This window comes from Sus scrofa, chromosome 2 (assembly GCF_000003025.6).
Source record: "Sus scrofa isolate TJ Tabasco breed Duroc chromosome 2, Sscrofa11.1, whole genome shotgun sequence".
Lineage (NCBI taxonomy): Eukaryota > Metazoa > Chordata > Mammalia > Artiodactyla > Suidae > Sus > Sus scrofa.
Window position 1 is genome coordinate 25552483 of NC_010444.4, and position 13758 is coordinate 25566240.

The 13758-nt window shown below is 47.0% G+C and overlaps 1 protein-coding gene across 6 annotated transcripts in view; it reads left to right on the top strand.

Annotated features, from left to right (window-relative positions):
* PAMR1 (peptidase domain containing associated with muscle regeneration 1) overlaps positions 1-13758 on the top strand; it is a 169226-nt gene that overhangs the window by 130093 nt on the left and 25375 nt on the right. For all 6 annotated transcript variants that reach the window (XM_005660990.3, XM_021079921.1, XM_021079923.1 and 3 more), the window contains 3 exon segments: positions 2061-2175; positions 7785-8002; positions 10357-10464. In XM_005660990.3, coding sequence (XP_005661047.1) covers positions 2061-2175; positions 7785-8002; positions 10357-10464 — 441 coding nt within the window.

Genomic DNA, 13758 nt, shown 5'->3' on the forward strand with positions numbered 1-13758 from the left:
AGTCTGTTCTCCAAGTCCATGATTTTCTTTTCTGTGGAAAGATTCATTTGTGCCATATATTAGATTTGGAAATATCATTACCATCATCTTGCCATGAGGCAATTATCCACTGATTTTACAATTTTCCTTTGGGAAGTGGGAATTTATATTGGATAGTTATTGAAAATAACTGCATGTCTGGAATTTATGGTATCAAACTGGGTTTGATAGACTTTCTTTTCTATAAAGGGGCAGGTGGTAAATATTTTCATTTTTGTGGATTCTACTGTCTTCTTTATGATTAGGCACTTCTGCTATTATAGCTGAAAAGCAACCTTAGATAATGCCTTAAAATGGGCGTGGCTCTGTTCCAATAAAACTTTATTTATGAAAACAGGCAGTGAGCCAGATTTGAGGCATGGGTTATAGTTTGCTAACCCTAGTAGAAAATATCATTTATTGGAGTTCTTGTCGTGGCATAGCAGAAACGAATCCGACTAGTACCCATGAGGATGCAGGTTTGATCCCTGGCCTCACTCAGTAGGTAAGGGGATCCGGTTTTGTCGTGAGCTGTGGTGTAAGTCACAGACGTGGCTCGGATCCCTCATTGCTGCTGTGGCTATGGTTTAGGCATGCAGCTGCGGCTCTGATTGGACCCCTAGCCTGGGAACTTCCATATACTGTGGGAATGGCCCTAAAAAGGAAAAAAAAAAAATAAAGAAAAAAAAAAAAGAAAATATCACTTATTTACATGGCCCAGATAAAATTTTTTCCTGCACCCACAGCATATGGAAGTTCCTGGGCCAGGATCTAATCTGAGCCATAGCTGTGACCTATACCACAGCTGCAGCAATACCAGATCCTTAACCCATTGCACTACAGTGGGAACTCCCAGATAATTTTTTTCCCCTATAAAACCAATTCAAGACATCTTTCCCAAACTCTTTCATAAAACTGGGGTGCATCTTAGACACTTCTGCTTACCACTAGAAGATAAAATTTAATGAGGATTAAGTTCAGTGACTTTTTTCTTTTAATTTTATTGATGTATTGTTGCCCTACAGGTTGTATTAGTTTCAGGTGCACAACAGAGTGAATCAGTTATGCATTATATATATCCATTCTTTTTTCCCATATATGTCATTACAAACTATTAAGTAGATTTCCCAGTGCTATACAGTAGGTTCTGGTTAAGTATCTGTTTTATACAGTAGTACGTTTATGTTATTCCCATCCTCCTAATTGTTCAGTGACTTTCAAATCTTGGGGATTCCTTGGAAGTAACTCAGGGGACCACGGTGGCAATGAGGGTGGAGGGCTTGAGGCCCCAGCTTCTGCTTCAACCAGGAGCCCCTCTAGGATCCATTTTTTTTTTAATTAAATTGGTGGTCTTCATAAGAGTTTGCATGAAAAAAAAAGTCTTGGGAGCTAGAAAAAATTGAAAACCACTAATCCCCTTCAACCAGTTGGAGTTCACGTCCACCTTCCAGGTGTCATGCATTAGAGGGGTGTTTATTTCGTAACTGCTCATAGAACAAATTAATACATAAAATTTCTAACTGGATTGAGGGGGTGCAGGAAGGTGTTGCTTTGGGGTTATATTTCTGGGGTAGAGGATGTGCAGGAAACACAGACCAGAGGGTCTTATGCAGATTTAGACAAAGGCTACAACACCCCGTGCAGAGCTGCCAGAAGGGTCTGCTTTCTGAGCCTCGTAAGGTGGCAGCAGCAGGCTGGCATGTGGCCGTCCTGGGGAGGCAGGAGGAGGGAGCGGCTTGGACTTAACATCCAGACACAGTTAAGGTTTGAATCTCTGCTCTGTCACTTAGTATCTGGACAAGTTATTTCTTTAACCTCTGGGTATTTAATCTCCGTTTCCATCTGGAAAAATGGAATGATACCGCATTCCTTCTTGAGCTGTTGGGTAGATTAACTGAACGAACAATTCAGGGCCCGTCGCCTGGCATATGGCCAAGCGCTTGAGCCATAGTAATTTCCTTCTCTGTTCTGCTTTCGCTTTGAGACCTGTTACCATCTCTCCCCTGTTGACTCCAGTTTCCATGCCCTGATTCTCTTCTCAGGATGTGGCCAGGTTCTCCGAGTCCCGAAAGGTCAGATTTTGCTGGAGAGCTACCCCCTAAATGCTCACTGTGAATGGACCATTCACGCCAAGCCTGGGTTTATCATCCAGCTAAGGTAAGGAGCTTCGGTCAGAATTAGGGAGTCCGAGGTTATAAGGAAACACAATAATAGAACCAAAGGCCCTGAATCCTAGTGACGAGGGGCTGACCCCCAGCACTTTATTCTTAAAAGCAGAAACTTGCTATTAGAGCCTTTTCTTTTGCCTCTCAGTGATTTTTGTGGGGTAAAGCCTGAGTGAGGGAGTTCCCTTATGGCTCAGCAGGTTAAGAGCCTGACTGGTGTCCATGAGGATGCAGATTTGATGCCTGGCCTTGCTCACTGGGTTAAAGATCCAGCGTTGCTGGGAGCTGTGGTGTAGGTCATACACGCAGCTCAGATCTGGTGTTGCTGTGGCTGTGGCACAGACCAGTAGCTACAGCTCTGATTCAACCCCTAGCCTGGGAACTTTCATGTGTCACAGGTGCGGCCCTAAAAAGCAAAAAAAAAAAAAAATCCTGAGTGAAACTATAGCCAGAGGACAGTGGGGCTCAGGTGATGGTGACTTAAAGATAACACCAACAACACAGCAAGACACTAGAGCAGTCTATTCCACCACAGCCCCCTCCCCTAACAAATCTGGACCAGGTCTCCCTAGTCACTCAGTACCGGGCTGGGTTCTCTGGGCAGAAAGAGAAGAAATAAGGAAGACAGGTCTAACCTTCAAGAAATGTGTATCCTAGGTTGGGGTTTATACTCGCAGCTCCTTTCATTGCTGTTCTCAGAAAATAACCACCGGAGTTCTCTTTCAGCACAGCAGGTTCAGGATCTGGTGTTGTCACTGCAGCGGCTTGAGTCACTGCTGTGATGCAGATTCAATCTCTGGCCTGGAAACTTCGGTATTTCCACATGCTGTGAGCATGGCAAAAAAAAAAAAAAAAAAAAAGAAAAAGAAAAAGAAAGAAAGAAAGAAAAAAGGAAAAAAGAAAACCAGCACCCCCACAACCAACTCTTTCACTCAAGTGGAAGATAAACTCTTTCTTTTCCTTTTTTTTTTGTGTCCTTTTAGGGCCACATCCACACAATATGTGGAAGTTTCCAGGCTAGAGGTCCAATCAGAGCTGCAGCTCCTAGCCTACACCACAGCCGCAGCAACACCAGATCCTTAACCCACTGAGTGAGGCCAGGGATCGAACCCGCAACCTCATGGTTCCTAGTCAGGTTCGTTTCTGCTGTGCCACTATGGGAACTCCTCTAATTCTGTGTTAAATGAAAGTGAACCCAAGTACATTTAGAAATGCAAATATCGTGCATTTTATTATAATCCCTACTTCATGGATACTAGTTGGGTTTGTTACCACTGAGTCAAGACGGGAACTCCAGCTCTTTCTTCTTACAGAGCTTTGGGGTCCTCACAGATGTTTGATTTATGCCATAGTTCAAAGTACAGACCCAGTTTTATTGTAACTGTAGATAAATAACACAAGAGGGTCCTGTTTTGTGAGAACTATTCACTGCTGCATCCAGATGCCTGGAACAGTACACGGTACACACTGCAGGTGCTCGATAGATCCTTGTTGCATAAATAAAGTTGGAAGACCAGCTCTCTGGCTCCAGTGTATCTCCCCTCTCCTGGCAAACACCCCTGCTCTTCCTCTTTAGGGAAACACAGGAGGCTGCTCACCTCTAGGACTTCTAGGGGCACAGCTCCTCTCTTTTCTAACCGTGAGGATGTGGGCAGTGATGGAAATCTCTAATCTTCTAGACATAGGCTTTCAAAAAGTATTTTCTGGGAGTTCCCGTCGTGGCGCAGTGGTTAACGAATCCAACTAGGAACCATGAGGTTGCGGGTTCGGTCCCTGCCCTCGCTCAGTGGGTTAACGATCCGGTGTTGCCGTGAGCTGTGGTGTGGGTTGCAGACGCGGCTCGGATCCTGCGTTGCTGTGGCTCTGGCGTAGGCTGGTGGCTACAGCTCCGATTCAACCCCTAGCCTGGGAACCTCCATATGCCGCGGGAGCGGCCCAAGAAATAGCAACAATAACAACAACAACAAAAAAAAAAAAGACAAAAGACAAAAAAAAAAAAAGTATTTTCTGGATAGATCAAAGCACCCAGATGTTGCCACATGCCTGCGGGCTCCTTGCTGGCTCTCTGTCCTTCAGGAGGGGCAGCATGGTACCCTGCTTTGAAAGGATCCAACAAATCAGGTCCCCTTCTCAATCCTCCTCATCAGAGCTGCCCCTTAGTAGCTGGTCTTTCTGCTCCCCCAGGTCCTGGGGTGGAAGTTTCATTAAGTGGACTTTCCCAGAAGAAGGTTAGTTAGTTCAAAGAGCAAGTGAGAGACCATACTAGTATGCTCTGCTTCACGGGCTCCAGGCTGGATCTGCCAGGATGATAAAGGCAGGTGGTAAGTGCCCCATACTCATTTTTCACCAACTCAGGGATCAGGACAAATGGTCCCCTCAGGGGCCTCTGAGGAGCTTCTCCAACCAAGATCCAGGATGCAAAAGAAATGCCCTCCTCCAACCCCACCAAAAAAAAAAACAATCCTAAATGGTGGAGAGATTGAGAAGCATGTCACCTGTCTAGGAAAGGATGCTAGGAAGGCTCGGAAGTACATAGATAACTTTTGTGCTTGTCCAGCCTGGACCAGCTGGCCAGGGAGAATGATAATGATGGAAATACTCTGAAGCCTGTGTAAGTGTTCAGCCCCAAAGCTGGCGGTCATCCCTGATGTCCCCTTTCCCATCACCTACCACAGGTCAACACAGAGTCTGTCTTCTTTTTTTTTTTTTTTTTTATAATTTTTTTATTTTCCCACTGTACAGCAAGGGGGTCAGGTTATCCTTACATGTATACATTACAATTACATTTTTTCCCCCACCATTTGTTCTGTTGCAACAGAGTCTGTCTTCTTACCTGTGCAGTAACCTCAAGTCCATCCGCGGTCTCTACTGCCAACATTCTACTTCAGACTGCAGCTCTCTCTCACTTGGATTCTCTCATGGCCTTTTCATCGGCTTCCCTGCTTCTCCTCTTGCCAGCTCTGCAGTCTCCTCTCTTCAGAGTGACTAGAACCATCCTTTAAAATCCTCAAACTAGGGAGTTCCCTTCATGGCTCAGCGGTTAATGATCCCGACTGGGATCCACGAGGATGTGTGTTCCATCCCCGGCCTCACATGGTGGGTTGAGGATCCGGCATTGCCATGAGCTGTGGTGTAGGTTGCAGGCATGGCTCCCTCATTGCTGTGGCTGTGGTGTAGGCCAGCAGCTGTAGCTCCGATTTGACCCCTAGCCTAGGAATCTCCATATGCCGCAAGTGTGGCCCTAAAAAATAAAAATAAAATCCTCAAAATTATTATTCTGTTAGTCCATCCACAGAAGGTTTCTGTTGGTGAAACCCTCCAGTGGCTTCCTATCAGGCTTGGAATGAAATCCGAACTCCTTACCCTGCACCATGTCTCCTGCTGTCCTCACCAGCCTGGGTTCACACCACTCTCCTCTGTACACATCACCTGCAGCATCCCTGACTTCTTTCAGGTCCTTAAATATGCCAGGGCCTTTGCACTTATGGATTCCCCTGCCTGGACCGCTCTTCCCCATGACCTTCCCATGGCCTGGCTCGATTTCCTCGTTTAAGGGGCTTCCCAGATAGCATGTCTGTAGCAAGGTATTCCTTGACCACCTTGTGTAAACAGCTTACCCGCCAGCCACCCTCTGTGCTCATACCTGGTTTATTTTCCTCTCAGGACTTAACACGCTCTGGAATCTCCTTGACCTCTGCATTCCCTGCTTACTCTCTGTCTCCCAAATCAGAGCTCCATGAGGGCAGGTGTTGAGTCGACTTGGGGCATTGCTGCCCATTCAGCACCTAGAACAGCGTCTGACACAGAGCAGACCTGCTGCAAATCTGTGTTGAATAAGTGAACAAACCAATGAATGTATGAGTGTAAATACAAGTTGCAGTGTCTCCTGTGACAGTTTCAGAAAAAGCTGTGATCTCTGTTGGGTGGTGGCCTCGTCCCCCCTCCTCCTTTTTTTCAGACAAAGATGCAAAGCCCAGGTCCACAGTGAGTTGGTGGTGGCATGTGGATGGGAGGTCAGATCCTTACACACTACGGCAGGTTTCACAGCAGGACTTACACTCCCTCACAAAAGGCTTTGTGATAAACATTTTTGAAAAAATGAAACAGTTCTTGGGCATCTTTTTCAGGAAGACCTTTAAAAACATAGAATATCCCGATTGTTCTCTAACTCTGGCACTTGAAGATTTTTTACCCAAGATCGTAGAAATAGCACTAGTCCCAATTCTTCAGGTTGCAGTCTGAGGTTTTCTGTCTGTTCCTACTTCTCCCAAATGTGAGGGAGAAGACACAGTTAGAAATTTTGTGAACTTGATGTTTGGGCATTCACTTGGGAAACTTCTGAAAAATGTCTTTTCCTCTCTTGCCCTGGGATGTAGCTGTGTCTTTTCTTACTTCTTGGAATTGGGAGCTTAGGGTCATCTGCTTTTTGGTCTGAGGCACCCCAGCATTTCCACACGCAAGAGGCAATCACAGATTACTCATATATCCTTCGGTTCTGAAAACATGATATGGTGCTACGTTTTCTATTCTTTGGGGCGAGAACTCTTGTTACAAGAATATAATTACTTTCTGATCCTTCCATCAGACCACAGAGTGTGCAGAGAGTTTTTCCTTTAATTGGTCTTGCAACACCAAATGTACTTTTCCATTTTCCAGTTATAAAATTACAACAGTGTATCCATTCCATCCCATCATCTATTCAGTACAACAGCGTGTCCATTCCATTCTGTCATCTGTTCAACAGTATTTGCTTAGCATCTCGACATGCCAGGCACTGTGTTAAACACTACACAAACAACGGTGGCAGAACACAGATCTTGCCCTCTGCCCTCAAGGAATTTGCCGTCTAAGGGAGGAGAGAGGCATGCACCTGTGCACACACACACACTCACAAAGCCAAGGAGATAAATATGAGAAATTAAGGTGTGGGAGTTCCTGTTGTGGCGAGCAGAAATGAATCTGACTAGTGACCATGAGGACGAGGGTTCAATCCCTGGCCTTGCTCCATGGGTTAAGCACTGCCATGAGCTGTGGTGTAGGTCACAGATGCAGCTTGGATCTGGCATTGCTGTGGCTGTGCTGTAGGGCGGCAGCTATAGCTCTGATTCGACCCCTAGCCTGGGAACCTCCATATGCCGAGGGTGCGGCCCTAAAAAGACCAAAAAGAAAAAAAAGAAAGAAAGAAACTAAGATGTGTATACACTTTATGAAGAAAACAAGGGATCTCCTTTAGGAAGAATTGTTAGGGAAGCCTCTTTAAGGAGAGAATATTTAAGCCGAGGCGTGAGGATAGGAAAGAATCAGCCTTGCAGCCTGGGAGGAGCAGGTGGGCAGAGACCCTCTGAGCGGGATGTGGTGCCCCCTTCACCTGGGCGTGCATGTGCACACACCTGCACACAATGTACCTACACACGTGAAAAGAAAGTCATCTGACCTCACGTCCTCCAAAACCCCCGCCCTATCGCATCAGGCCAATGGCACAGCTTTTCCAGAGACCTGTTTATCATCTGGCCTTGAACTTGCTCAGGGGCAGTGGGGGGAATCTAAGGACTATCCGGAGCCCACCTATTTGTTTCCTGCCATCGCCCTCTCCACCCACAGGTTCATCATGTTGAGCCTGGAGTTTGACTACATGTGTCAGTATGACTATGTGGAGGTCCGTGACGGGGACAACAGCGACGGCCAGATCATCAAGCGTTTCTGTGGCAACGAGCGGCCAGCTCCCATCCGAAGCACTGGCTCCTCGCTCCACGTCCTCTTCCATTCAGATGGCTCCAAGAACTTCGATGGCTTCCATGCCATCTTTGAGGAGATCACAGGTAAGGATCAGGGAGACACATGCCGTATTTGATGGCTGTGCTGCAGACAAACATGCCTTTCTGTGTACCCCCCTTCTCCCTGGTGAGCTTTGTTAAAACCCAGCGTGCTGACTCCTCGGAAGCAGCAGACACATTGAGAAGGAGGAGAAAAATGGCAAGGGATTTCCGGTGGAAATGCTCACCGGAACCGGAACTAGGAATTATTACCTCCCCTATGCAGATGCTAAGCACAGAGAAGCCGGGTGATTTTCTGTGGTCACACAGCTATGAGGATGGACTGGGAGTATGTACAGTTTGGCTCTAGAGTGTCTGTTAGGGGCAGTCATGGTTAAGAGCGTTAGCTTTGGACTCCTGGCAGATTAAACTGTGCAGCCTTGGACAAGCTCTACATCTCTGGACCTCAGTTTTCTGATCAGTGAATAAAGACATAACCACAGATCCTGCTCCATTAAAGAGGCGCTGGGAGACAGAACAGAACAGAGCAGAGCAGAGCTTAGCACAGCCTCTGATACAAAGGAGCTTTCCAGAGCCAGGGCCTCCCTTTGTCGTCTTTCAGGTAGGTATTCAAAGTCTTAAACTACACAGGAAATGCCGCTGACTTTCTGAGTAACTCTGAGTGCGACTCTACCTCCTGCCCTGTTTGTATTAGGAAGTAGGATTGGACCAAAATGAACCAAACTTTTAATTCTAAAGAACCACCCCAGCTTGTAATGTTCTGTGATTGGATTGCATCCGGTTTTGCAAAATAAACTCAAGCTTGAAGTTATGTATATTCTTAAAAACATCGAATTTAAAAAATCGTAATGACATTTTGACCACTAAAGCTTGTTTAAGGAAGGTGTGAGACGGAAGTCTCAGGAAAGAAGGTGGGGGTAGTGGCATCAGTCTTTCTCTAGTCCCATCCCCACCTTTTCAGCAAGACTGGCAGACACCCCACCCTCCCCAGCCGCCTCCCCCTGCGGATGTTCCCACCCCAGCTCTCAGCATCGCTCCTGTGATCTCTGTGCCTGCCTCCTTCCCAGCTCTGTGGGGCCTGGGCATTCTAGATGCTTTGCTGCTGTGGTGTGCTCAACCTGTGACTGAATCCTTGCCCCTTGGGGACCTCCTGCTGACGGAGGCTGAGATTCATCTGGGGGTATCTAGGGCAGTCAGCAGTTGGCAGCAGCGGTGGCTTGCCAGCTTGTAACCCTGTGCCCGAGGGGAGTCAGGAGGCTCTCTTCCTCAATCTCCTCTGGGGACCTTTGGAAACTCTGGTCTGAATTGTCAAGTAGACTGAGCTCTTCCTGTATGTCCTGCCTCTGCTCAAGCTCTTCCCTCTGATTGAAGCCACCTCCCAATGCCCCACCGTCCCCCTAGCACATCAAATCCCATCCTTCTGAGTCCTATCAGATTTCCCCTCCTCTGTTAAACCTTATCCCTTCTTCCGATGGCTGTGGCTTTGCCCTCGTTTGAATGTCTGGTAGCACCTTCTCTCTTTTCTGACACTAACTGACTCATGCCTCGGGTTGTAGCCGATGTACACTCTTCCTCCAAAAGCTTTGACCTGGTGAATAGGGTCTCCTGCTCATCTTTGTGCCTCTCCAGTGCCTTCCACAGGGCACGCACTCAGGCCTTGTTGAACTTGAGCAATGGATTTCTCCGCCAGAGGAAATGAAGCTGGGATTGGTGGGTAGCAAGCAGATTAGTGTCTCCTGATGGGTTCTCTGTAGAAAAAGGGTCCCCAGGACACTGTGAAATGCAGTCTCCGAGGTCAGATAAGCCTGTAACAGGTGGAATGTTCTGCGCATTCTTAGAAATTCACAGTGTACGTTAGAGTGTGGCGTGTTCTGAGACGTTCTGCGGTAGAGAAATTTGGTTATTTATCATTTAACCCCGGTAGCATTTCCCCTCCACATCTGAGATCATAATTCTCAAGATCTCAAGGCACTGCTGTTTACAGAGTGTGCATCTGGATATCGAGGATGCCTTCCCCAGTGTCGTGAAGATCATCTGCCGCTTCCTTTTCCCTAGTACCCTGGATGCGAGCGTCCTTGAAAAAAGACCATCTCTTTATTACTCAAGGCTTCTCTCTCCCCTGGAGCCTCTGTAGGAAGGACTGAAGCAAGCTTCTGCTTTAATCGTGTGGCGCACCTGTTGGTGCTGTGCATCAAATAACACCGGCAGCAGTCGGATTCACAAGTAGCAATTTTAGGCCACCTCAAGCAATGGTAACATGATTTCAATAAAAGGAGTAAAAACGTGGCAAGAAAATGTTAAAAGACCAGTGGTAGACCCTGGTCAAGTCTCTAGGCTTGAAGGAATTGACTCACTGCCCAGGAGCCCTGAGAGGACTTGCCTTTTCTTTTCTTTTGCAGCGTGTTCCTCGTCCCCTTGTTTCCATGATGGCACTTGTCTCCTGGACAGCACCGGTTCATACAGGTGTGCCTGCCTGGCAGGCTTCACCGGGCAGCACTGCGAAAATCGTGAGTGTGCCTCCAGAGTGGGGGTCCAGGTGTCCCGTGGGGCTGGGCTGGAAGGGGGCTGGGGAGCGGGCCAGGTGTGTTGTTTCCAAGATGGTACATGGTGTGGACTCGGCTGTTGAGTGGATCTCGAGGGGGCTGGGCTGCCTCGGCGTCAGGATGTCTGGACCCAGCCAGGTTTGCCCTCATCTGCTACATATACCTCTCCAGTAGGCGTGCCCTCAGTGGCCTTGAATAGCATTCCAGACTCAGAATATATTCAGAAAGGGTCCCAGAGTCTGAACTCCCTGTCCATCCTGTGATCCGAATTTTAGAGTCCTGCTCCAGGGTGCTGTGGTGTGTTCTGAAGCCCCCAGTTGAGGATGGTACAGATGGAGGGTGACCCTGAGTCCCAGTGTCCCAGGGACAGTTCTAGTTCGATGCATTTTGTCTGGGCACCGTCGTTAATAACATGCTCTTTCATACTCACGTGTTCTGAATGGGTGACAGAGTACAGGATCATCCTGTAAATATGGGGCCAGGTTGAGTGACAGACAAAGCAACATTAACTCAAGGACTACCATGCACTGAAACGTGTGGAAACGCAGAGGAAGGCATACCTTGTTTGTTGTTCGCTGAAGCAGCGGATCCTGAGTTGTAAGATAAGCCTCATGCATCGCCGGTAGTTCTCAAGCGGGTCTGGGATGCGCTGGGGCTGCGGGAGGCGGGGCAGCACAGAGTCGTAAAGAAATCCACCAACCGTGGAATTCCACACATCCTCAAGGACCTCCGTTCTCCGGCTGCTGCCACCACTCAGGCTCCCACCACCTCTTGCCGGAGCCATGTCCTGGCTGTCCCCTGGCGTCACCCACACCCTCCAGTTCAAAAAGCAGAGCAGTAGTAGCCCTCTGTAACCCAGGGTCAAACAAGCAGCAGAAATAAGAGGAAACTCACTCAAAGACATGACTCATTCCGAGGCAGGTAGGAATTTCTAATTCATGTTCTTAAAAGACAGGACGTGACTCATTTCTGATGTTAGATTCAAACCATCCTCAGAGGGGAGAAACTGGAATGTGTATCTGATAGGGCGAATCCTTTGCCCTTGGCAAGAGGACACGCTGACCATTACATATGGCGGCCTCAGGTGGTGTCCAGCCCAGAGGTACGGTGCCCAGGACTGTGCCATTGGCAGAGAGGAACTTAAACAGTGTGACCAGAAATCACTTATCCAGGGTCTCCGATACCAAGGCCCCGTGTATGGCAAGTGATCCTAACGGAAGTTTATGACCTGAAGCACATGTCACATGCTGCAGCTGTCGGCACGGAATGAGATGTACAGAAGAACAAGAGAAATCCAAATTGGGGAAAAGCAAAGGAGGGCCGATGATGGCCGAGGCAGGGTTCCCCGAGGCAGAGGCTGACATGGGAATGTGCGAGCAGGTGAGATTCAAGAGCTGCTCTCATGAGAAGCTGGTAAGGGAGGCGGGGAGGCTGGGCTGGAAGGGAAGGGAGCCAAGCAAAGGCGTGATGTCAGGCAGAGCCCCAGCTTTCGTGTTCACAGGCCATGAAGTCTGGAGGGTAGAGGACAGCTCCGTGTGTGTCCTGGCTTTAAAGCAAGGTAGCTGGGCATTCATATCTCAGCTGTAATCAGTGATTGGCTAAGGGCTACGTGGGCGAGTAGCAGGACGTGCTTGACTTTCTGTGCCTGTGCCAGAGGGGTTGCAGTAACCCTAAGCAGTGGAAGCGTTGGTAGGTGCAGGCCATTGGAAGTAAACCAGTATAGACTGGGTCGGGGACGGGAGGGAGGGCATCTGAGGACAGAGCACCAGAAGTGTCTGCGACCATCACTTCTGACCAGTACGCGCAGCTGACATTGGGGGCATCCTAAAAAGAAGGGGACTGGTCTGAGAGCATTTGAAAAAGTTCATGCGTCTTTCAGTTATTTTCACAAGTGTTCCTTGCAAACAATGCAGCTAGAAGCCAGTTTTTGAAAGTGTGTCCTTGGGCGTGCATTGCATTCTACTAAAAGCAAGCTGACCTGAGTGTGATTATGCTGGATACTTAGAAAAGGATGTTTCTGCTACATGGTTCCTGCCTCATTTGAGTCTGCTGTGTAGGGTGCAGGGAAGAGAAGAGAAATGTTGCTTTCCCTTTGTTTCAGGAATCTGTGTATAGAATGATCCTGGAGTCTTGACAGTGTCACATCCTGAGCTCTAGCCTTTAGATTCAGAGGGGCGTATAAAAAAAAAGGAAGGCTTAAATTCTTGATAAATTAACTGTATAATATTAGAATTTTGATTAAACACAGGTAAAAATGGAGGGAAATTAAACAACACAAAATTAGTCAAAAGGCCTTTAAGAAGCTGGGCCAAATAGGGGGCGGTGGTGTGTGTGTGTGCACGTGTGTGTGTACGTGGTCCCAAAATTGTGACTAAAATATTTATGAGTAGCTTTTAATCCAAAAATTGACATCTCAGCATTGTTATTCTATTCAGAATAAAACCCCAAACCAAAACAAGTAAACATGATGAAAAGGAACGTAAAAATATGCCATGATGAACTGATTTCAGCATTTGATCCACAAACTGTCTCAAATCACGTTTGGTCTCAAAACTACCAGTCTAGATGAACAAGAGAATTCTTCCCAGGCACTCTTCAAAACGTTGTAACAACCACAGTTCCCGTAGTACCCGTAGTTGTGACCACATGAAGGTATTGGTGGTGGATATCTGATATGCCTCTTGCTGACATCAATGTGGGGCACCAAATGCTGGATTATTTTCTATAAGATTTAGGTTTGTTCCTCTTTCTAGGAAATTCAGCATGAATTCCAACTAACTCAGACGCAGGGGATCATCACCATTGGCCGTGGCAGTTTACCTTATAATTTCCGAACAACCCTTAACCATTTTTCCAGAGCAATCTGTCATCTAGAAAGACAAAAAAAAAGAAAAAAAAGAAAAAAAGAAAAAGCTTTCCTTGATTGTTTTTCACATGAGTGTATCAACAAACTGAAAACATCTCCCTGGAGGAAATTCTTTCAAAATGAATAAAAAAACCAAAGTGTGCTGGGATTCTGTGAACTCTAAAATGCCCAAGTTGGACCAGGCATATGTTTAAAAATGGTGGCTTTAAAAGCGCCAAAGCAAATACTAAGGAGAATTCCATCTTATTTATGAAGCACCAAACCCGATGAGGGAAACCGCTTCCCTGTCACTGCTTTATTTATTTATTTATTTATTTATTTATTGCCTTTTTTTTTTTTTTTTTTTTTTTTTTTTTTTTTTTTTCTTTAGGGCCGCATCCACAGCATATGGA